Genomic DNA, 23,698 nt, shown 5'->3' with positions numbered 1-23,698 from the left:
TTTGAGCTTTTTGTCAAATAAAATAGTAAAAAGATACTGCTTAATCGGAGGCAAGCGATAAAAACATGCGAAAGATACTGAATGATTGCTAAACACTGCTCAGGTGACATGGAGCAGTGGCAAAATAATTTCAGTCAGATGCTTGACATGACCATCCAATGACTTTTTTGGGAATTTTTTTTTGCACATGAAAAAGAAAATCTCTGTCCTATCAACCGGATGTATTTTTCAAATGTTAGGGTAATATCGAAAACAAAAAAATTTTGAGTCAACTTTGTGCGGCTTTGGGTCGATATCGCAGATATCGCGGGAGGGAAGCTGGGAACTAGTATGCCCCTTATTGGAATCCTGGGAAATTAAGCTTTTCCGACACGTGAGTTAGCCCTCTTTTTCTGCGGCCATCTTGGATTCTACTGTAGCTCCGTAAGTGCTACAAGAAAACTCCCAGAATGGGTCGATTACACGCACCAGGGTAAGGAAAATTGACAAGAAAAACGTTAAAGAGTGTTTGAACCAGCTGATATACTCAGAATGTAGCTTTGTACTCTAAATAGAGTGTAAGAGGCATGTTCAATGATGTGGATTATGTTCTATCGGAACTTCAAGCTTTTCGTTTCTTCGAAACTTTCCTGACTTTTTTCTGATATTTTTTCAAAGGAAAGGTATATCTGGTTCAGCTTTGCCTTATCGCCGAAGTGTCCCAACGGTGAGATAATTACGATATAATTGCTTGTGGATTAAGGAAAATAAGTTAAATTTCTTCATAAGTACACACGCATACATGCTCTTTATGGGTGAATTTTCTATTTGTCTTCATGCGCTAACATTTTTTTATTGTTTTGAAGACTCGTTTTCAGCTTTGATGCCGTAGAAATTAAGAATTTTCTCAGATATTGATGAACTACTTTGAATTTTGTCTTGAGTTGATCTCAACAACAATGCTTAAAAAACAGCATCATTCGACATGCTTTCCGATGGGTGATCTTCTTACTTGTGATTCGTGGTAAAGAAATGGAATGTATATTTTTTAATTTTTGCAGATTATTGAATTAAAGAAGTCTTATTTTTAATGTAAGGATAAGGAGCCAAACGAACGTTGAACTACTATAAATTTCCCTCAGTTGTGAGTTGAACTGTATGTTCATTGAGAAATGTCAGTAATTTGGTCTATTGAATGGTTAACATTGAAAATGCAGCATTTTCAAATACAAGGCATCAATTTACCTGGGATTTATGGTGTTTTAAAAATATTGTAGTTTCACTTATTCAGTCAACAATAATGATGCTTGTTAACTAATTGTGATTTGTATATTTTTCTGTTTTGTTCATACAAGTGGCTCAAGTTGACAGCTGATGATGTCAAGGAACAAATTTACAAGTTAGCCAAGAAGGGCTTGACTCCTTCTCAGATTGGTTAGTATAGAAGCATTGAATTTTTCTAGTAGCAGTGCTTCAAGTTCAGAGCTTTTCAAGTTGCTCTTTGGTGACTGAAAATCAGAAAATTATAGCCGGAAAAAAGTCTTACTCAGCAATAACTGACAGTCTTTCCTGAAAGCTTTCGTAGTGTCTTGAAACAATGCACTTGCACAACCTCAGAGAAATTAGAGAAACAAAAGGAAGTAGTAATATTCTATGAAAATCTTTATCTCAATTGAATTTAAGGTCATAAAAATTTAAGAGGGAAATCATTGCATTCTGGCTACTAATTTGGCAACTTCTGCTGAAAGTTCAGTCCCCAAAGAATTATTCTACTTGCTGTAGCAACCAGAATTGTCACCTTTTGGAGAGCTATTTACTGAAGATCAAACAAAGGAATATTCAAGACTCCAACTGAAAAAGAAATTGTTTGTTTCAATACAGGTGTGATTTTGCGTGACTCACATGGTGTGGCACAAGTACGTTACATCACAGGAAATAAGATTCTCAGGATTCTCAAGGCTAAAGGTACTTATATTTGTTACTAAGCAATCAGCTAATGGATTTCTAACCTGCATATTTTGGAGAATGATATGAAGGCATCCATCCGAACATTTCTTTTATTTATTTGTGATTGTCAAGAGTTAATAATATCCTTGAAATTGCTACCCTGTGTGCAGCTTTTTGTTGACTTAGATTTTCAACTGTGCTGTATGTCTGTTGTTGTGGTGAAACTGTAAAATTTATCTGGAAGCCAAATTATTACTTAAATCAATTAATCAATTAATGTCACTTAAATCTAGCAAATTGTTAGTTATCAGGGTGGCTCCAAAGAAACATTATCCTCTAAGTTGGTTTTTATTCACAGGGCTTGCTGGATCACTCCCTGAGGATCTTTATTTCCTTATCAAAAAAGCTGTTGCAGTCCGCAAGCATCTCGAGAAGCACCGAAAGGTGGGTAACCTTTGCTTTCTATATTACGTGAAGGCTTGAAATTGGTACAGTAAAGGTACAATAAATATATCTGTAATTATCCAAGAGAACTTCCCTTTGATCAATATGGAGATGGGGTAATCACAAATGTATAAAGCAGGAGCTCAGGAGGAAAAACCTGCTCAAATTTCTTTGGTTTTCTGTTGCTGTCTCTAGCAAACCTTTTTCATTTCTTATTGAGCTAGTCAATTAAGGAAGAGGTTTTGAGGTAGAACTGGTCATAACAGATACATAATGCAAAAAAGTTCATCATCAACTGCAACTGTGTTGATGTAAGTGTGGAATGAAAAGCAAAGATAGTCCATCAAACTGCTTTTGAGCCAAGAGGAATTGACCTTCATTATTTTTGTTTTTGTTTTACATTACAGGATAAGGACTCTAAATTCAGGCTGATTCTTATTGAAAGTAGGATCCATCGTCTGGCCCGTTATTACAAGACCAAAAGAGTTCTGCCAGCCAACTGGAAATAGTAAGATTTGTTCAAGTGCTCATTTGGTTTTTGCTGCAAATGGTCCTTAGTTTAAAAAACTTGATGTTATTCACTTGTTATACTTGTCTGTACATGTTCCTTCCAGCAGCAAATTGTAGTTTCCTCATTTTACTAAGGGAGGGTAATTATAGACAATCTGTTTGGACATTTTAAGATCATTATTGATTGTTCTACCCATCTTTCAACATAGAAAAGTAATAAAAGAAGTCATGTGTAAGGTACCAAAGGTGGAAATGGATGAAACCAGTCTGAAGACAAGTCTTGAAGAATTAAAATACAGTATCAGGAGTATTGAAATGTTTGCCAATGATTAACTCTGTTTTTCTGTCTTATTGTTTCAGTGAATCATCTACAGCCTCTGCTTTGGTTGCATAAGCTAAATTTGTAAACAACAAAATAAAACCATCGTATAGAATTCACTCTTGTGTTGCATTTTATATCTTAGTTTGTTTCTGTATGATGCGCAACCTTGCCACACAGCTACCTTGCTTTTACTAAAACATTTTGTCCTGATGAGGAGCTGAAAATTTTTATTATTTAAACCCCACTAATTCAGTCAATATGCTGTGAAGTCTTTAGTCTCTCTTTCTGTTCCTGGTGATAATTATCCCAAGATAAAGAGTGGAACTGAAATGAGACCTTATGACCTCTCAGTTGAGGATCTCATAAAAAGTTTTACTGTACTTAGTTCATTTGACTGTCACAAAACTCAACAGAACAAATTGTAAAGGCACACAAATAAGTATTACAGATGCCCATTTGTCATAAACAGTGTTCCACAGTATTGGAGTTCTGGCTGTGAACACAGCTTGCCTTTTTATTCTACCCACGGTAAAAAAAGGGTATGTTTGGAATAGTGAGAGAGATGGCCATATCAACAAGCCGTATGAGATTGATCCTCTCCTTGAAACTATGCAAGCCTAGAGATCTTTGTTTCCTCAAATACCATAGATACTTGTGTCAACTTGGCCCTTGACTAACTGCAGCAAATGGAAGTTAAATTGTCATTAACCACTGCCATCCAATAGATGCCATACTTAATCTGAATAAGTTGGTTTTTCATTTGAGGATTATAATAGAATAATTTCGGTCCAGCTTGGTAATCCACACTATCCTTTGTTCAAAAATCAGAGAAAAGAAAGAAATTGGAGCTTTAGATGTGTTTCTATTCTACATATTTTCTTTTTGAACTTATTTACAAATGATCAACTGTAATTATGATCACCAGTTATGATTGAAAGAACTCAAATATGATTTTCCAATTAAGTAATGTTACCCCTGAGTAGGCTTCACTGGAGCACAACACACAAAAAGCCAAGTGTATCTAGCGAATAACAAATATTATAATAGAGATATTTTCCCCCTTCCCCTCCCCTCTCATTATCATTAGTTCGTGTGGTGCCATGTGTTTGATTGATGTTGAAAAATTACCAGTCCACATTATTTTTTCAGACAAACTTGAAGGAAATTTTCTCCTACTCTAGTAATAGCCAATGTGGTGAGATCTTCCTTCATTTTACAGTTATGCACTACCAAAAGATGATTCATTCATATCTTGCAAAAAATACATTTCTAGTCAGTTTTGTATTCTTAAAATTCCATTTTATCAACTACTGATGATTCATTGTTACAAAGTCTTTGCTGTCTCTTTCATATCTTGCCATGTAGATATCCCCTACGAAATAAATAAAACATTGACAATAAAATGTGGAATTCCACATCTCACATTGTACATTATCATCATTTGAACTTAACACCACAAGCAACTAAATACTGGTAAACTGCCACATGTTACAGATTTCAGGAAGAAAATTCACGGTCATTTCAATGCCCTTTCTGCACAAGTTTCACCTTTTCGCATTTTAACAATGATGCCTAGGAAACACAGTTCTACCGCAGTACATAGAAGAAGCAATGACACTTAGATGAGTAAAGGAGTACCAAGTTTCTTAAAATCTTGCTAATACTTTGTGATTGTGACTTGTTATTAAACTCAATAGGAAAATCATTGTAAAAAGTGCTTTTTAAATTTTGAATTCACATTTAAGGTCTGGAAAAATATCTCCCAGATTTTGGTATTTTATTATTACATTGAAATGCAGGTCTATCTCGGATGAAAAGTACATGCAATCTGTAAAAATTCTATGTAAATCAGGCACATACCAATTTGCATATCATTATTTGAGTCTTGATATGTGCTGCTAACACTTCCTTCAAATCTCTTACTTCTTGTTTTTTGAAGCGTTCATAGTCTTTTAGTGCTTCCTCATTGAATATTCTGAGAAATATCAAATGAGAATTAAAAAAAAAAAAAAAAAAAAAAAAACAGGAAACAGATGAAATTATGGTTTTGTCAAATGTTTGTGGGAAGTAAACTGTAGCATGAGCAAACCCTGGAAGGTAAGGAGAGGAAAGGAGAAGGGGGGGAGATAGTGACTCTAGTGGGTCATATTTAACAGCATAACAACAAGACCATCAGCATCACTTTTTATAAATATGAATCAATTACCATTAATCAGTAAGTTATATTACTTAACTGGGGAGGAAACCTCAAAAGCAACTCTCTCTTTAAAGGAATATTTAAACCCAAAAATTCAATGAGATTAGTATGTGTGGATGAGTGATTAAAAGTAAATCTACACAAACATAAATAAAACAACCTAACTTCCTCCTTTGTGGATTTCACATTTTCCTCAGCATCATTTATTTGTTCATCCAAATTGTTTATCTTGGTCTCTAACACTTCTGGAGTCTCAGCACCAAAAATCATGGATGACAATCCCTTGAATGAAAATCCTCCTGACTTGGGCGGGGTCTGTCCACTTTGTAAGGCTTCCTACAAATATGGCGATCATTAATCATTACAAACAAAATAAATATGATTTAATGACTACATAAAAAAGATATCTCCAAAAAAATGGATTGTTCTCAATTTTGTACTCAACAGAGAGGTGTAACATTCAACACTCACAAATTTAAATTGACACACTTGAAATTTTTACAGAAATCAGCAGTGTTTGCATGATTTCAGTTGAAAATGGTTTTAAGGAAGTAGGGATCCATCAGACTCAAAAACCTTCATTAGAAGCCCTCAGGCATAAGCATTTCTTTGCATACACAAGCTGGTAGATGACCTTGAGCAATTCAAGCAGGTGAAAGGTCTATAAGTGGTCTGGTGCCCAATCCCAAACCTCTAGTACTAATAATGTGGGCCTACTAACACACTACCACTGGCTGGAATTTCCAAGCAATTGTACTTTCATGATGTACAACTTAACCTATTGCCCAAGTTACCTTTTGAGCATTTAAATCATCTCTCTGTGTTTTCTTATTATTCAAAGTCTCTTCCGCCTTTTCCATGTCATACTGACGAAGAAGCTGCCGACTTGCTACACCTCTGAAACACAGAAGAGAGACAGTTCAATAGGAAACCGAAATGTGATGTGATGCATGCAACATGTTCCATGACCACTGTGTGCTTCACATATTAAGTAGCACAAATTCAAGCTTATTACTAAGTTTACCAGTAAAACCAAAAGTTTACTAGGTGGAAATATCAGGTTGAGTTTATTAAAAAATTATAACCATCACTGACGATAACATAAGGCTACCATGCAATATGTGGTTTAAAAAATTCCATTCAATGAAAAAGAAGTACACTTACTTTAACACATCAGAGAAGTGTAGATATTCCTTGAGTGGTTCTGCGAATGCCATTTCATCTTCATTAAGTGCTTCATCAACAGATGCTGAAAATCTGTTGGTATTTTACATATGAATTATTACAAATTTTATGCCTATTCACTAAATTTTAACTATTTGAAAGAGGCAACTTGATCAACACCCTTGTGCCAAGAACAAATAAAATATTTCTTCAATCAAAATAATGGTGTAATCAAAACCAGCTGCTGACCTGTCCATGTAATGGCCAGATTTTTGTAGATCATCACCCATCTCTTTCTCCAATGAACTCCACTCACTGTTGATGATAGGAAGAAAAAATCACTCATTAGTTACTGAGACAAAGATTCTTCTACATGTAGGTTGAAAAGGCTGACAACCTTAACCAAGTTTTGTTGAAACAATCCATTCCCCTTTAAAGCTAAGTCTTTCTTTTCTTTTTTTCATTTTGTTTGTTTGATTGTATGTGGTCCACTTGTGTCACTATCATCAAAATTTACAAGCAGGAAAGAAGAGATGTTTGGACAAAATTGTAATGAAGGTTGTAGGTATTTATGAACCACAAGAGCAAAGTTACTCACCTAAATGTCTTTCCATAGGTGGCATGTTGTTTGTGGATAGAAAATATTGTATCTGAAATACGCTAAAAATACATAATGTAATAAAAAAGAAACATACAATTATTAAAAAGTACTCATTACTGAACAACTGTATTGACATAAGGGATTGTATAGGACAGGTCTCTGAGACAGCACCAAGCTTCAAAGGTTCTAAAAAAATTATTATTATTAAAAAAACAAAAAAAATTAACTACCTGTCTGACTTTTATCATAGCCCCAACGTTACTTCCTAGATTTTCAGCATAGTGTTTCATGTCTTCAAATCTCCTAATAAAAAAAGAGAAAACAACAAAAAAATACTTTAATAATACTAGTACTATAAATCAATGATTAAATTATTTGAAAATTAAGCAATAAGCCATTCATTAACTATGGAATTTTCCTTTTTTTTTTTTTTTTTTTTTTTTTTTTTGGGGGGGGGGGGGCAGGTTTATATTTAGTAATTTAAAATCTATTTTCAGTGATCTTAAATACAAAAGAAACCATCCCTGGCTGGTAAAGTAACAATCAAAGTTAGTAATCAGTGGAAGATATCTGACCTGTCTGGTTCTTTAGGAGAAGCACTCCAACTCTTTAGTCTCGAGTCAACCTGTAAAAAAAAAATCACAGCAAACCTGACCAATCAGTTTTCACAAATTACACTAAAAAACACTTGACTGACAAACATATCTCCACTTGACTCTGATGAAGACTTCCACTTGTCAAAACATCACTCCCTGCTACTACTTTCCATACCTTGCTCTGAAAATTTGTTGCCAGCAGAGCTTCTTTCCATCCCTCTTCCTATAAAATAAACACTATCACTAAGGATCATATTGTTTTCACATATAAATGGAATTTTTCAATTTTTTTTTTTTTAACTAAAACTCAAATGCTTTCTTGGTTCAAATATACTCACACATGTTTTTGTGTATTACAACTGACAATACTTATTTAGCACATTTATGGTAAGATGCTATTCTTCTCTGTATTATGATTAAAATCAACTTACCTGATTGAAAAATGAAATAAATGAGAGGTCCTGGGAAAGTTGGGGATGAGCCCCACATCTTAATAAAAAACTCTGAAATACCAAACAGTACAAACACATATATTAAAGTTCACAAGGCAACCAGGTGGACAATCAGACATGGTTTGATGTTACTCTGGTTTAAAGATTTAACGAATGTGACCAAGAAGTTTCAATTCATAGACCCAATGTTTTGAAACTCCTGCCTAGTGAAAAGTGCAAAAAAGGGTTCGCCACTTTGCTAGGCATTGTTGTAACAACATAGATATTAAGTTGGATTTTTCATCTTTTCAAATAGATAATATGTTTGGCGTGAAAGACCCTTCAAACATTTACCACTCTATGTTCTGATGAGTGTTCTTGCATCTTAGATCATGCTTCCACAACTTACCAACTTAAAATTAAAGAAGCTATTCACACTCAGTGGGAGAAACCTACACTTAATCATCAACTTCATCATGTTCATTAAAAAATTTCCTTGTAATTACATACATTATTCTGTTACTGTTGTTTGTTCAATCAGCATTTTGTTACACACTTTAAATTAACCTTTGTACTTTTTAAAACCAGAACTGAAGATGACAGAAGAACTGTCAAAATGTGTTTTTAAAAAGCATCGTTTATTTTCTTAAATTCCTGTCTAGTGCTTTCATCAGGGGTGATAATTCAAAAATTATCACCACTAACCAATGTTACCACCAGTGCCTTTGTTTGGAAGCCAGGTATATCAACTCTGCCCACACTCCTCTAAATCTTGATGATGGTGGCTTACTATCTGACACCTATTTACACCTCATCAAAAAAAAGGGCAGCTAATTAGTGAGCATGCGAAGGGATCTCTTACTGCAGCTATTAGATCACCCCTGATGAAGGCACTAGACAAGAGTGTTGAAACATTGCATCTATGAATGGTAACTTCTCGGTTACATTCATTAAACCTTTAAACCAGAGTAGCATCAAATCATGTCTTGAGTACAAACACAATTACAACAAATGCTTATACAAAGGAGAAGATTTAATTGCAAAGGTTGTCGTTTTAAGCACATTCACCTTCAAAAAGGACTATTTTCTATAATTTTGAGAATCAAGCCATGACATTTAACAAGGAAAACAAAAATAAACATGATTCAAAGGGAAAACTAAATTCCTTGTGGGTCAAAGTTATCTGCTGAGCAATATAAATAAGTTGTTACCTCGAGTGCAACCTTTCTCTTCTCAATAAAATCTGGATCAAACTTATCTGCAGCAATACGAAGGGCTGCAATGTTGATCTAAAGAAACAGATAATTGAAAAAGTTCACTCTCTCAGAGGAAAAAATGGGTTGAATACACTGGATAAGAAGAGTGAACTTATAACTCCTGCTTTACTTACCCTTTTTTCTGGCAAAGGGGGAACAATCAACTGGAAAGGAATGATATTTCTGTTAAAACTTTATAAACATGCATATTAATCACATGAATGGTGCAGATTCAGGCTCTCGTTTACACTACAGATCAAAGGAAGTAGATTGCATATTCGTTTTCACACTACTGTGCATGATTGAAATTACTCTACCATACTCTAAGTAAGGAGTTTTTAAACCATTTCAATCCAACCAAAAGCTACAAAAATCAATATGTTTTTTTGGATAATTCAATTCAAGTGAACTGAGTTTCATGATGTATTTATTTGCTGGAGGAAATACAATGAAAGACATATACCAAAAACTATTAGCTGATATCAAAACAAAGTTAGCATAATGTGTTTGCTCACTGCAGGGAAGTTTGCTATGAGATAATTTCTCAACAGCTCAAATTCACTGTATCTTCTCCATATGGAGGATGACATATCAGGCTCTCCAGCAGGTGGACCCCCATCAATGTACCTAATAAAAAACACAAACAAATTCCATCAGTAGATGTACTTTTAAAGGAAGAAACCAATGACTTGTAGAAACTCTTAATCTTGCATGAAACCCCAAAAAAATTTGCAACAAAGATCTTATTTCTAAAGGCCCATTCAAACAGTCATGATAGTTGATAGTTTCAACTATCACACATGTTTGAACACAAATAATTGTGCACTGTCATTGACCATCATCTACAATCATCAACTATTGTGTAGTTTGGACACGTTCATATTCCACATGATAGTTGATGGCAGTTTTTGCATTAGAACAATGGATGATGGCAAGTAATACTTTTTCAGTCAATAGTTTTGCCAAAAAGGGGCTCAAACCAAAATGGCAAATGGTAAAATTTTGCAGAAAGCCCAATTGTTCAATCTCATTGTCTCCTGATAGGTTTCAGTATCTTCAACTTCCACCTTTTTGACTAAAATTTCAAATGCCACCAAAAGTGCTTATCTCAGCACAGCCCATATTTGTTTACAATTACCCAGATCTCATGGCATGATTTTGTCAACTGTCATCAACAATCACAAACCACTTAAACGCAAACTATAGTCAATGAAAGGAAATAAAATCTGCAACTCTTTTCGACCCTCATCATCTATCATGGCCGTTTGAACAGGGCTTAAGACCTAAATACGAATAAAATTATAGTCAAATGGTCTTCAAACCCAAAACGTACTTCAGTACCTTTCACCCCTTCTCCAAGCCCCTCTCAAGAAAGAAATTTTGGTTGTTACCGAATCTGACCGGGCAGAAAACGCTTCTAAATCTTAAACTAAGGTGAACTTTATCATCAGGATGAGACAAGAGAGTCTGTGAGGACCAGATCTCATGTTTGTCACAGGGGGGCAATCGAAAAGATGCGTCGCAGTTCAGATCGACTAACAATTAAGTAAAAATACCGCGATACTCCTGAAGCTGATCAATTTAAATAATAGTACATCGACTCTAGTGTCGCATCTTACAAAGGTAACGCGAACTGGTAAGCGATCAAAATCTTGTGACGCGTAATAACAAAATACCCATCTGTGTAAAAACTGAAAAAAGCGATGGACTCACTTAGTCTCTATGAGGTAAACAGTGTACGGTTCCTTCAAAATATCAGTGAAACGTTTCTCTGAGTCAATAATCGATATGATCATTGTATTTAACAGACTTCCTTCTGGAAAATATTGCACTTTTTTCTCCTCTTCCATAAAATCCGCCATCTTGTGATGTTTCGCCCAGCGCATGCGTACTCGCGTGTCAGCGGTGATAGGTTAGAACCAAGATGGCGGATAAACCCGACAAAAGTTCCGAAAAAAGCTTTTTTTCTCGTACGGCGAGCATTACCACAAAAAGAGCCAAGCGTGCTCAAGAAAAGGCGAGTTAAAAGAATTTTATTTTATCTATCTTTCTGCTAACTTCTGAGAAGTTTCGGGTGATAATGTAGTTATACCAAGAGGATGCCAAAGGGAGGTGGTTTGGCAAATCGGAAGTTATCGCGTCGTAAGTTACTTCCATGCTAAAGAGTGTTTCTGGTATTTCTAGGTGATGCAAAAGCTCGGGAAAGCAAATGAGACAAAGGATCTTACATTTGATGAGTTCGTAAACAACTTCAATAAACAACAGGTAATAGGGCCTTGACGGACTCTTTAAAAATATTGTCAGTCTATAACGATCGCATGCAGATGTCAAAAAAAACCATCTTCTATATGCGTGCGTATTCTTAGTACAGAACTTTGCCTTCGGTTGCGTTTTTCCCTCATACATGATTTAATTACAGTGTAATGCGATGTGATAATGATGGAATTTGTTTTGATGAATATTGGAAAGCTAAGCAAAAGACTCAAACAAGTGACTTCCGATCACCTTTTTCCTTTATGTACAATGTATATTGTAATCTTCTGAACTTTATCTAAGTGTGATCGAAAAGGATAGAGAAGAACTAAGAGGGATTTACCTACTGTTTGATCTACACTCTGTTCAATGATACAATTTCAGAATTGAACAATCGACATGAGCACGCAAATCTCGTTCAGCTCTGAGCTGATGTACACGACACTAACCTTTTGAACTACATAATTATGAATTTGATAAAAAAGGCATCATCAATTAATAGCCCAGCTTTTTGGGACAGATGTCTTGATTTTAATCAGTACAGTTGAAAGCAGGTTTTTTCAATTAATTATTAGGACTACAACTTAGTCATTTTATTATGGTAACCATATGATCAGCTTGCACTATTTCAGTCATGCAAATTTTTTGCATATCTCAATTAAAAATGAATGAGGGCTTTCTTTCTTTTCACCTTCTTATACCTGTGCTTAAATGGAAAAGAAAGTGATAAATGATGAATTGATCATATCCAAAAAACTGCTTCAGAATAAATTGCAGAAAAATTAAATCCTGGAGAAAATCAAAATTTCAATCATTATGGGGTTTTCACTTTACCTCCCAGATACCAATTGAACCTTAGTTGTAAGACTTATATAATACTAAAATCTTTTCCTGGTTTATCTTTCCTGGTAGTAATTTCTTCTACTTGAGTTAAACTGTGACAATAACAAATATGTTATTTGTCATCATCTGCTGCTCCAAATAATTTATGATATATTGGGATGGAACAGCTAGTAATTAAAAAAATTATAGATAAACACATACACTGAGAGGAGGACATATGTCACAAATTGGGCCAGGTAATTTGGCCCGTCAATTTGTTGGTTTTTTTTAATTATTGGCTGCAAAACTTTAAAAATTTTACCTTTCATTTTGCCACTGGAAGGCCCTAAAGATGCCAACCCCTTCTTAAACTTCATAATTATCCCTTTGACTACTAAGAATGACTAGCATTTAATTTCTCCTTATATTAAGTTACACCTTAATCAAACATGAAGGTCTTGAGAATGAAAGGAAATGATCATCCATTAAAGAAGTTCTTTATTGTTAAACAAATTCTTATTAACTGCTGCTCTGTTTACTTTTTAGAGTGCAGCTCAAAGGTTACATAAAGAATTGAAAAATTACTATTCGTGTATTAGAGGTGAGATGATGGAAAACTGACTCTTCATGCAACTTTGTGCATTAGAGAGCCTTATAGGTGTTTATTTCAGAATAAAGACAGATGTCTGACTTAGACTTGTTTGTTCTTTTCTTACAGCAATGTTAGTATCTAGTGATGCGTTTGCAGATGCAGTCAGAGAAGTGTATGAACCTGATTGGCCAGGAAGAGATAAACTCATTCAACTTTTAGAGGTTTGTGATTAGAATTGTTGAATTTTGTTCTTATTTTATGCAAGATTATCTTTACCATCCTGAAAGCTGGGTCCCAATAAGATGCTTAATTCAATTCAAGATAGTTAGTGTAGCATGGCAGTTACACAAATTAAGACTTATATACATCAGTAGTTAAATAATTTTTAGTTGGAGCAGCTTCATTGTGAAGTTTAAATTTTTTGTCAGCATTTGCAATTAACTACCATTTTTCTAAAACAATGAAAGTGCACTGTGTGGGTTTAAGTTTATACCGAGATACCTACATGGAAGTCCTTATATTGAAGACCTCCTGAGGATCTTTATTAGCAAGCATAATTGTAAATTGCTATTAATATTTCTGGCTGTCTCTTAGAAATGCCAGGGACTTGTACCATTATCTTCAGCACCAGAGTATAAGTAACTGTATTTTTCCCCTTCATACTTTAATCAGGAATTACACAGCCAGTGGTCTGATTTAGTAGAAAAAATGGATGATGAAGTTATTATTCCTCTGACAGCATACCAGAGCCAATTTCCTGATATCAAGGTATCTACAGCCAATGTTTGCACGAGATTTATAAAATTATTACAAAAACACTTCTTGTTAAACCATTTCACATGTGTATTGGCTTTACATCTTAACTAGCTGTGAGTGTTCATGTTCCATTAAATGTATTATGTACTTGTTATTGATGTGTTTATATCACTGCATAATGTAAGGCAATTTATGTTGAGAAATTTGTAATGTCTTGTGTAGAAAATGTAGTCTTGTCTGTGTCCACTTTTTAGCAGCAGTTTTATTGTTTTTTTAAATGCCTCTTAAGATATGCTCTGTTAAAAATGGTAAATCTTTTTCTTTATTGTCAGTTTATTTGTAAGTTTTCATACTACTTGATTTATCTTCCATTCTCTTGTTTAGTACCATAGTTGTTGAATAAGAGGTTAGGCAAAGATGCTTTGACTTCAGCAAGACATATATTGTTGTTTGCCTAGATGGCATTCAATATGTAAGATAAAATTTGTAGTTTGATATCTTAGTTTAAAGATACAACTGACTTGTCAACATGTTTGTTCTGGAAAGACGTATTTATTTGTTTTATCCTTTCCAGGCCAGAATAAATAAACGAGGTAGAAAACTTGTTGACTATGATCGATACAGACACAATCTTGAGGTGAATATTTGTAGATGATGTTGTGACATACTGAAAAAAACATTTTGCTGATCAGTGGCACATTGGTTATTTAAAACAATTATGATGGAAGGTCTTAAATTTTTTAGGGTGATTTCATTACAATGGTGACTTTTGGTCAACTGGTGTTATTTTTGATCAGCCTGGTCAAAAGAATTGTGTATTCATAAGTTGAAACTATTACCAGTAAGCTATGGTTACCATCCCTGGTCTCTATGACTCTCACTCATTTTCAGTTAAAGTTTTTCAGGCATGATGTTCAAGAACTTATGCTCGAATGTTTTTAGAGCATGAAGGGTGTCACTGGAAAGAGAATGTACATATAACCCTTTCTGGAGTGATTTGACATCAACTTATCAATTAGACAGTGTTTCTTTAGGCATTTTGACTAATTTCAAACTAAACTTTGGTTTCTTTTGTAGACACTAAAATCCAAAGGAAAGGCAGCTGATCAAAAGAAGCTTGCTCAGGTGATCATCTCACTGTTACTCTGGAGCTTTCTTTTCCTCTTTCACCAGTAATCGGCCAATGTTTCTTGGTTTTTTTAAATGCTTTAAATTTATGTTTTTTTTAATGTTTTTTTTTTTTATGTCCTTAAAAGGCTCTTAAAACTCATTTATTTCAGAAGGTGTTTCCTAGCTAATTCATTATTTTTATTGTTTTATAAAGAATTATTTTTAAATAGGATTTTAGAATCACTAGTCATTGTTTTTAGAATTTAAGACTTATTATTTTCTAACAAATTATTAGGTACAATATGTAAATAGGACTTTAATGATTTATTAAATGTTGTTTTTTATAATTTTTTGAATTGGAATTTTTTTATAATAATTTCCAGGATTTTAGAATTTTGCAGAGTCAATGTAATGGGCAGATGAAAATTTCTTTTCCTGGATTGATATTTGTGCAATAAAAATCAATAAATATTATTATAATTATTATTATTGTTTCAAGCACTAGATCTTTGTCAGACTAAATGACAAAGGGCTAACACTCAAAACATCAGCTTTAAAAAACTCTTGATGGTGGCCAATTTACATTATCACCTCAGTTGATAAATTTTATTCCTTACTCTTTGTCTTTCACCAGCTAATCAGATCTTGTTTCATGGTTTAAGCCTTTGTCAGAGTGAATGATGAAAGGCTAAAACTTGAAGCATCAGCTCTAGAAACTCTTGACAGTGGCCGCTATACTCCTAGGAACTGATGAAATTATTTTCATTTTTTTTCAAATTCAGGCAGAGGAAGAATACAATGAAGCAAAATCTGTTTATACAAAACTGCATGCAGAATTATATGAAGAATTACCTGCTTTATTTGACAGGTAAAAAAGAAGTCATTTGAGTTATTTCTAATCATCGACAACTTTTGATAAAATTTCTCAATAGAGGTTTGGAATATTCATAGATGTTAGTTATCCTTTTTTTTTTTTTAACCTGATTAACCCTTTCACTTTCAAGATCTCATTAGTAATTCCCCTTACTGTCTGCCATACAGTTCCTGTGAAGTTAGTTCAGAGAATTGGGTATTGGATCAACTAATAATCCCTTGACTGATATTTTTCTCTATTCTCATCACTTGCATACTTGATATTGTATTAATTGATATTCCATGGAAAAATTCTGCCCTAGTCAGTCATGTGGGTTAAAAGGTTAACCTGACTATAAAAGTGAAAAATAACTCAGTCATGTGACATTTCCTTTATTTTCAGTCGTATTGGTTTTTATGTGTCCTCATTCCAAAGTATTTTCACTGCTGAAGGAGTATTCCATAGAGAAGCTGCAAAGGTAATTTTTGCAACTAAAAAGAAAACATGTTCGGAGCAAGTCTTTGTCTTAACACTTTGCTTTGGAGTGTTGGGTTCTGCGAAGGGAAGAACTCAGAATAATTTAAAGGAAACCCTCAGAAAAATACCTAAAACAAAGGTGAACTCAATCTACAAGTGATGCTAAGTCTGGAAATTTTAAGCTTGTTTGAAAAATTTAAATTGGTTAAAAAAAAATGAAACCAAAAGAAAAAATTTTAATCATAACAGCCCCTTCATCAATCCAAGTTTCTTTAGCATGATATAACTCAAGGGATTTTGCCTCTTCTGGAAAGGAATTAGTGGGCATTAGTGTAGATAATGACTTCCTCAAGAATTTGTGGTTGAAGTTTCCCCCAAAAATTCACCGGTGACTGTTTACCTCTTGAGTAGAAAAAGGCAAGCTTGCCAAAGAACACAACTCTGTTGTTAATGACCTGGCTATGGCTTAAACCTGAACCAATTTAACCTGAGTAATTTGGTTCTATTAACTGAGTTGATAACATAAATTGGCCACTGTAAAGAGTCTCAAAGCTGACATTTCAAGCATTAGCCCTTAGTCAGTTACTGGTAAACTTTGCTCCAACTAAGGGTTAATGCTTGAAATGTCAGCTTTGCAACTCTTTACGGTGGCCAATTTACATTATCAACTCAGTTGATAATACTAACTTACCCTGTTACACTCCCCCACTGACACAGCACCATAGTTTCTTTAGAAGCTTACCCCCCCCCCCTCTATCCAATTTATCCTGAGACCAGCATGCTATCACCAATGCCACTGCATCTGCAGCATAAAGTTCATTATCAACTGAGAAAGTGTTTGTCCATCTTTACAAACTAATCATTACATACTATTTCAGACAAAAACTCAGATGAATGATCTAATGGATGGTTTAATTCATGACATGGCAACTGGAACATACACTACTAAGAGACCTTATCCCGTGGCTAGGTTTGTAATGTTTTCTTTGTAAACTCCTTTGCTTTTTTAATTCAAGTGTAGAAGAATATTTGAGAGAAAGATGTTTTTGGTCTTATCACAAACATGGGACAAAGAAAAAATTGCGAGTTCCCATGGGGAATCAAACCTCAGACCTTTGGATTCTGCACTGCAATGCTCTAACACTGAGCCACAGAGACTCTATGGTGAGTGAGGCCCATTACAAAGTTCATACATGACACGCGTCGTGCACACTGTCGGCAATGGATATCAGGATCAGCGATGTCTATAGTGTGGGCCTTGCTAACCTTAAAGTCACTGTGGCTTAGTGGTAGAGCATTGGAGTGTGCAATCCAAAGGTCTGAGGTTCAATTATTTTTCTTTGTCCCACACTTGTGAAAAGACAAAAAACGTCTTTCTCTATTTCTTTATCAAGTTTAAAACTTATCATCTTTCCTATTGTATGAACAAAGAATATTTTCCTTTCTGATGTGAGCTTTTTACTCATTATCCTTATATTCTATGATGAAATCTGTGCACCACCAAACCCTTAATACCAAACTAAGACAGATTTTGTCTTAAAGAGTATAATGATTAATTTTGACTGAATACCTTTTGAATTTTCAAGCGAGAACCAAGTCTCAGACAGTGATGAAATGGACACTCAAACAACTTCATCGCATGCAGAGAGTGGGGATGCAGTAGCCTGCATTGACGAAGCTAACCCTGTGGAAACCAGTGATGGTAAGGATAATGTCCAATGTCTAGTTTAACAATGGATCACCTTACAAAATAGGATATTAAATTCATCACTCCGAATAGCTTTCATTGTTAATTATAGAAATGAATACCTCTTGCTTCATTACAGATATTTTATCATTGCTTTCAAAATTCACAAGGAAGAAATAGATCACAGTCAAAACAATGAAAACAAACAAGTTTTGATTTCTTTCAGATGGAACAGTCAATCAAGCGGAAAAAGCAGTAGATGGAGTCGATGGTATTATTTTAAATTTTTAGTGAACATAATGATCAGTGAATTTTATTCACTCTTGACCCTATTTTGAATGCTATACATTTTTGCAAGCAATTTCTCACAAGCAAGTTCTTCAAAGATGCTTAACTTTTGCTACCAGAAGTAATTTAAAGGAATACCAGTAGCTCTGTGTGAGTGATTATCTCACAGAATTCATACTTAATATGATAGGATTCTTGCCTCAGAAATAACAATTTCTATAGTTAGAGTAACCCTAATTACCTAAAGATATATCCTGAAGGCTTCATCCCAAACAGTTATCTTTAACTCTTTAACTCCTATGAGTGACCAAGACAGAGTTTCTCCTGACAATATCAATGCAGAATCAAGCAGATAAGTGAGGAGAATAAAGAAGAAATCTCAATTAGGGGACTACAAGTTGATCCAATACCAAATTCTTGAAATTGAAATCATAAGTATTTATGGCAGACAAGAGGGAGAATTACTAATGAGATCCTGTGAGTGAAAGGGTTAAGTTTGCAGTCTACAGTTATCTTGAAAGGACTTTATTTTCCCTCTGTGCCATTAGGTAAATTATTATTAGATTATTCAAATAGTTGTCCACTATTAATTGTAAACTGTCAATTCCTAAATAGTTGCAACAATAAGAAAGGGGCAATGTTACATCTAAATTTGTTTTCTTCAGAAAGTTGAACATCATGTTTTTTTCCTCAGATACAGTGTATGAGTTTTCCTTACACAAATGTCTATTACTTTGGAATTTTCTACCTCCAGAGATGTCTGTTTTAAATACTTACTAAAGGTGCCTGGGGAAGGTAGGGCACCTTAGACAGCTAGACTGTGTTACATGCTGGACTTATACGTGTTTCTAGCTATTTTGTGTACTAAGGGGCTTGTCAGAAATTAGCAGGGGGGGAGGGAGGGTGGGAATTTTTAATTTGGGTTCGGAAATTAGGTGACCCATCCCTGCAATGGGAGTGAAATTTGCTAACCCTCCCCTTGAGCTTGGCCTAAAATATCATGACCCTCCCCCTCTTGTATAAATGATAAAATCTAGTTCTTGCAATACACTAGGGTGCGTCAGTATTATGAAAACTCAAAATATATTTCTAATCTGTTCTTTGTCATGCTACATACATACATTTTCGATGACAGCATTAAGAGTCTGACTGATCACTCGACTCTCCTATTTCCCCCAATACAAAGTCTTCATCACTAGAACAAGTGGGTAATGCCTCATCCCCTTCATCTACCTCACATTCATCATGATCATCCACCTCTTCCAAATAAAGAACTTCCTTTTTCTTCTGTGGGTGAACCTCTACATGATCACGGGCATATATTGGCATGACCCTCCCCCTTTTAACTGCCCATTTTTCATGACCCCTCCCTTTTCTGAGGCTCAAAAAGTTGTGACCCCCCCTCTGTTTCCACCCCCCCTCCCCCCTGCTAATTTCTGACAAGTCCCTAAACACTCAAATTAATGTCACTTTTAAAATAAGCTGGCATTCATTTTCTAGCCCTAAACCCCTTCATGCAGTCTGACCATGATGAACAGGATGGGAGTGGGGAGACTGTGACACAAGCAGATAATCAACAGAAACCCAAGCCAGCTGCCAGACAACTACCCCCACAATCACAGGTGGAAAATGCAGAAAAGAAAGTACCAGAGAAACCGTCTGTGCCATTTTTACCATTGAAAAGGCCTTCACAATCAGAAGCTGAAAGCACAGAGGTCTGTATTGGGACAGTTTAATTACTTGGAAAAAGTTGTCAAGAACAAGCTAAGGTTAATTAAGAGCAATTTTCATTTGAATATCCAAAACGTGGGAAGTACTGTGTGGTCGGTCCAGAGGACTTCTGCCATTTTCTCAGCTGATCAGATTCAAAATGGACACAAATCACAACTTAGTCACCTGAGACTTCTGCTTTTCATGCTGTTGACTTGTTTTGACCTGGTTGCTTGACAGATTTTTTACTTTGAATATTTGGGGTATTTGGCCTCCTCAACCAGTTTGCAGATGTCATCATTATTGCTGTGTTGGTAATTTGACAATTTTACTTCAAAAAAGGGATCACCCTCAAATGAAGAGGCTGCACCTGTCTCAGCCTCACAGACAGAACCTGTTCAGCCACAGCCACAGCCACAGTCACAGGCACAGCAGCAGCCACCTGAAGGAAGAGGACCAGAAATTCCTGGATTTCTTTACAAGGTAAAAAGGAAAAGTTCCTACCTAAGATGAAATGATTAGTGATATTTAGGAAGGTACAGACTGTGTAACAGAACAAATTAAAATCTTCAGCTTCAGCCCTTAACTTACATCTTAGGCACCCTCTTTGCAAAAATAATGTGCCCTTTGTAGGGGTATACAATAAATTATTGAAAATTGCCACTAACAGAAGAAATCAGAGAGAAAACCTTTAAAAGCCCTTCTCATGGTTTGGTACCACAGGCTCTATTTACACTTCCAGAATTCCAAGAACTTAAATTCTGCTTTTCCAGCTCAGCCACAGAGATGTCACTCTATGTTTGCACGCCATAAAATTAGGCTGAGTTACTGATTGTAAATTGTTATTGGAATGTCTAGGTTCGAGCTGCGTACAGATATGCTGCTGAAGATGATGATGAGTTATCATTTGAGAAAGGAGAGATCATAAATGTTGTCGAGTTTGAGGATCCAGAGGAACAGGTGATTATCAACTTTTTTTGTTGGTTTTGTTTCTTATCCTTTATTTACCATCACTTAAGTGTGGAATACTGTTCACACAGACAGCCCAGGGAGAGGATACTTCCTGCAACGGACAACAATGAGCAGTAATGAAACATTGGCAGATCTACAACGCATCTTTTGAGTTTACTTGGAAGAGAAAACTGACAACATATTTTACTCTTTTCCATCACAACAAGTGTCATTTAGTGTTTTAAAATTTACACTATTTCCATGAAAATGGTGTTTTTTTTTTGTTAATAATTTGAAAGTTCAAAGTATGGACCTTTTAACTGAGCATCCAAATAAAGAACATACCAGCAGTTTACTACCACCTCATCCCACCCCATTCTCTGTCAAGCAAATGAGGTGTTCTGTTCTGTAGGATTTGTTGTATGGAATACTTTTCCTGTGTATAAAAACAGTTTATGAAAACAAAACTCAAAATATTTTTAAACTTATCACCTTTCTATTTATCTATTCAACTAATATGGTGTTTTGTATCTGTTTCCTCCCACAGGATGAGGGCTGGCTCCTTGGTATCCTAGAGCTGAGCGGAATTAAGGGTGTTTTCCCGGCAAATTTCACTAAAAGAATTTAATTGATAATTTACTTCAAGTGAAGAAAGTTCAGTTATGAGTATGATGGTGATAATGTTCTATTCACCAGTCCTGTCATCATTATGTTGAAAAAGCACTGTTTATTAGGGTTGTTAAAAATACGATGATAGAGAAATGAGATGGTGGCTAATATATAAAATTATAAAATAATTCAAATAGTATGCGCGCTCTGATTGGTCATAAAACCTTTTACATGAGCGTATGTAAACATGGTTTTCGTTCCTCTTTCATTAGTTAGTTTCATTAGCTTCGCGTCATGGTTTCCTACGCTTATCTCTTGTTCTCCCAACCTCCCGCGTGTTTACATCAGGCTATGTAAACACGGAAACCATTTTACATTTCTTCACTTTAGGATCAGTTTCTAATTCTGAGGCCATTGGTTGTTTGCAAAAGTTTACAGAGGGAAAAATTTTGTTAGTACTCCTCACTTCAGTTACCTTGAATTCGCTCCCAAAATTGTAGTTTTGCCACATTACAATATTTCATTGAAGAAACCACAATCATTGTATTTTAACATACTTTAGCTGTTAGCACTGACATTAGACATACACTGTAATTATTGACAGCACTTAGGGATTCAAGAACCATACTTTGAATTTATGAGCTTTAAATGTTACAGAAATTGTTATTAATAATGAAAAAATTCACAATTTTTTTTTTGTACCATAAATATAAAGTACTTGGATGATCAAAAGGCATTCACCTCTATGGCAGCAATCTACTGTGAAAGGGATACAGATCCAAAACTGCTTGTGCAAAATTATCAATAATTTCTTGAATTACAAAATTGCATGATTTTCATGGCTTTGAGACAAGAGTGTAACTGGGCTGTACATAGCCAACTAATTGGTACAAATAATTCTACATTTTGAGCTATGCATATGGAAAACCTTTTTGAGTGAAGATATGAATGCATTGTGATTTAAATCATCTGAGTTACTTGTATGTGTATTACAGTTTTGCATTTAATTATTACCATTACAAATAACTCAAATTTCATTGGTGCATTCGCAGCTTCATTTTTCACTTATCATTCTGTATAGTTGTAATTGGACAGTGTAATCAGACAGTTGGCTGTAATGGGACACCTTTAATTGGAGAGTTGAAGTAGCTAATCATGCTAAGTTCACTTAGCTAATCCACCAATCATAGAAATGATCAAAATAACCATAGCAACAACCACTCATGCAAAGAAAAACTGGGAATTTCCAGAATGGAGGAATTTTTTAACTAAAGACATTGTCTCCACTGGAGATATTTGTTCGAGGTGTATTTTTTTTTTTCAGAAATTGCATTGGTTATGAGTAATTGGTAACACGACTTCTTGTCATCCAATTCTGTCTGTAATCATACTTGTGATTCACAAATCAGACTCCTGCTTCACAGTTGTCCGATTTTGTTAGTAACTCATATGATTACAGACCAAATTGGACTTGACTCAGTCTTATTACCATGATTATAAATCAAGGATATCAGAGGTATTACTTCTCCTGCTTTCTTATTTTTATTAATGCAAAATAGAACCATGGCAGTGATACCAGAAACCCCAAATGTATCAAGAGACTGTACAGTTATTCATATTTGTACAAGTAATACTGTTAGAATAGTTCATTAATAGTTATTTCGTAGAGACAAGATTATTATGCATTATTTTATTTTGTGCCAGTAATGGAAACAAATGCTAAATAAAAGGTCGCAGCCAGGAACATTGTGTAGTGTGATGAATTTGTCTGTATTTGGTAAAATGTGAAGGAGTATTTTTGAATCACTTACCAGTTGCATACATCTGCAACAAATAGAGTATTCTACAATTGCCACACATTCACAGCTGGATACAACCCATCAAAAGGGATTCAGATATGCTGGGGAATTTGTCATGCCTCAGAACCAAAATCACAGCAGGTTTGTGAACAGGTTAATTTTTCTGAGATCTTGGTATGTTTGGGATCTCCACCTTATTTTGCACTTAAGGCTAAAATTTAGCCTTAATTTATTGAGGTTATTGAGGGGGGAAGGGGAGTTTGGAAGATTGGGGTTAGTTTCTAGCAGGGTGGATGAAGAGGTGTGCTCCCCAAACCTACCAATACTTACTTCCTCTGCCCCTT

General features: G+C 34.9%; 3 protein-coding genes across 3 annotated transcripts; 2 read left to right on the top strand and 1 right to left on the bottom strand.

Annotated features, from left to right (window-relative positions):
* Nucleotides 1-384: 384 nt before the first annotated feature.
* On the top strand, nt 385-3,318 carry LOC113675885 (small ribosomal subunit protein uS15). Its single transcript, XM_027192486.2, has 7 exons — nt 385-472; nt 658-706; nt 1,335-1,413; nt 1,861-1,944; nt 2,285-2,370; nt 2,778-2,878; nt 3,241-3,318. The coding sequence occupies exons 1-7, from the start codon at nt 450-452 to the stop codon at nt 3,272-3,274; spliced, it is 456 nt and encodes a 151-aa protein (XP_027048287.1). The 5' UTR covers nt 385-449; the 3' UTR covers nt 3,275-3,318.
* LOC113675884 (sorting nexin-4) lies at nt 3,310-11,346 on the bottom strand. The gene is made up of 15 exons (XM_027192485.2): nt 11,161-11,346; nt 9,963-10,074; nt 9,582-9,611; nt 9,403-9,480; nt 8,192-8,263; nt 7,936-7,983; nt 7,740-7,789; nt 7,395-7,467; nt 7,162-7,223; nt 6,813-6,878; nt 6,564-6,656; nt 6,194-6,296; nt 5,560-5,735; nt 5,063-5,177; nt 3,310-4,574 (listed from the first exon to the last, which is right to left on the bottom strand). Exons 1-15 carry the CDS (start codon nt 11,331-11,333, stop codon nt 4,527-4,529), a joined length of 1,299 nt encoding a protein of 432 aa, XP_027048286.2. The 5' UTR covers nt 11,334-11,346; the 3' UTR covers nt 3,310-4,526.
* LOC113675865 (myc box-dependent-interacting protein 1) lies at nt 11,327-23,299 on the top strand. The gene is made up of 16 exons (XM_027192465.2): nt 11,327-11,464; nt 11,632-11,712; nt 13,069-13,123; nt 13,241-13,335; nt 13,787-13,882; nt 14,445-14,507; nt 14,948-14,995; nt 15,763-15,848; nt 16,236-16,311; nt 17,189-17,280; nt 17,897-18,012; nt 18,224-18,268; nt 19,786-20,000; nt 20,338-20,478; nt 20,854-20,955; nt 21,494-23,299. The coding sequence occupies exons 1-16, from the start codon at nt 11,372-11,374 to the stop codon at nt 21,572-21,574; spliced, it is 1,485 nt and encodes a 494-aa protein (XP_027048266.2). The 5' UTR covers nt 11,327-11,371; the 3' UTR covers nt 21,575-23,299.
* The last annotated feature ends 399 nt before the right edge of the window (nt 23,300-23,698 follow it).

This window comes from Pocillopora damicornis, chromosome 9 (assembly GCF_964200805.1).
Source record: "Pocillopora damicornis chromosome 9, jaPocDami1.2, whole genome shotgun sequence".
In the NCBI taxonomy this organism is placed as follows: Eukaryota; Metazoa; Cnidaria; class Anthozoa; order Scleractinia; family Pocilloporidae; genus Pocillopora; species Pocillopora damicornis.
This window is presented reverse-complemented; position numbering and strand designations above follow the sequence as displayed.

What these genes read in the sequence shown, in the direction of transcription:
- LOC113675885 (XM_027192486.2), top strand. Translation starts at nt 450, where the DNA reads ATGGGTCGATTACACGCACCAGG. An exon ending in CAGGATTCTCAAGGCTAAAG is followed by an intron (nt 1,945 to 2,284) that starts GTACTTATATTT and finishes TTTTATTCACAG; the next exon opens with GGCTTGCTGGATCACTCCCT. An exon ending in CTGCCAGCCAACTGGAAATA is followed by an intron (nt 2,879 to 3,240) that starts GTAAGATTTGTT and finishes TTATTGTTTCAG; the next exon opens with TGAATCATCTACAGCCTCTG.
- LOC113675865 (XM_027192465.2), top strand. Translation starts at nt 11,372, where the DNA reads ATGGCGGATAAACCCGACAAAAGTTCCGAAAAAAGCTTTTTTTCTCGT. An exon ending in GCCAATTTCCTGATATCAAG is followed by an intron (nt 13,883 to 14,444) that starts GTATCTACAGCC and finishes TATCCTTTCCAG; the next exon opens with GCCAGAATAAATAAACGAGG. An exon ending in AGACCTTATCCCGTGGCTAG is followed by an intron (nt 17,281 to 17,896) that starts GTTTGTAATGTT and finishes TGAATTTTCAAG; the next exon opens with CGAGAACCAAGTCTCAGACA.
- LOC113675884 (XM_027192485.2), bottom strand. Translation starts at nt 11,333, where the DNA reads ATGCGCTGGGCGAAACATCACAAGATGGCGGATTTTATGGAAGAGGAG. An exon ending in GTTTACCTCATAGAGACTAA is followed by an intron (nt 10,075 to 11,160) that starts GTGAGTCCATCG and finishes GTTTTTTATTAG; the next exon opens with GTACATTGATGGGGGTCCAC. An exon ending in CCCCTTTGCCAGAAAAAAGG is followed by an intron (nt 9,481 to 9,581) that starts GTAAGTAAAGCA and finishes CTGTTTCTTTAG; the next exon opens with ATCAACATTGCAGCCCTTCG.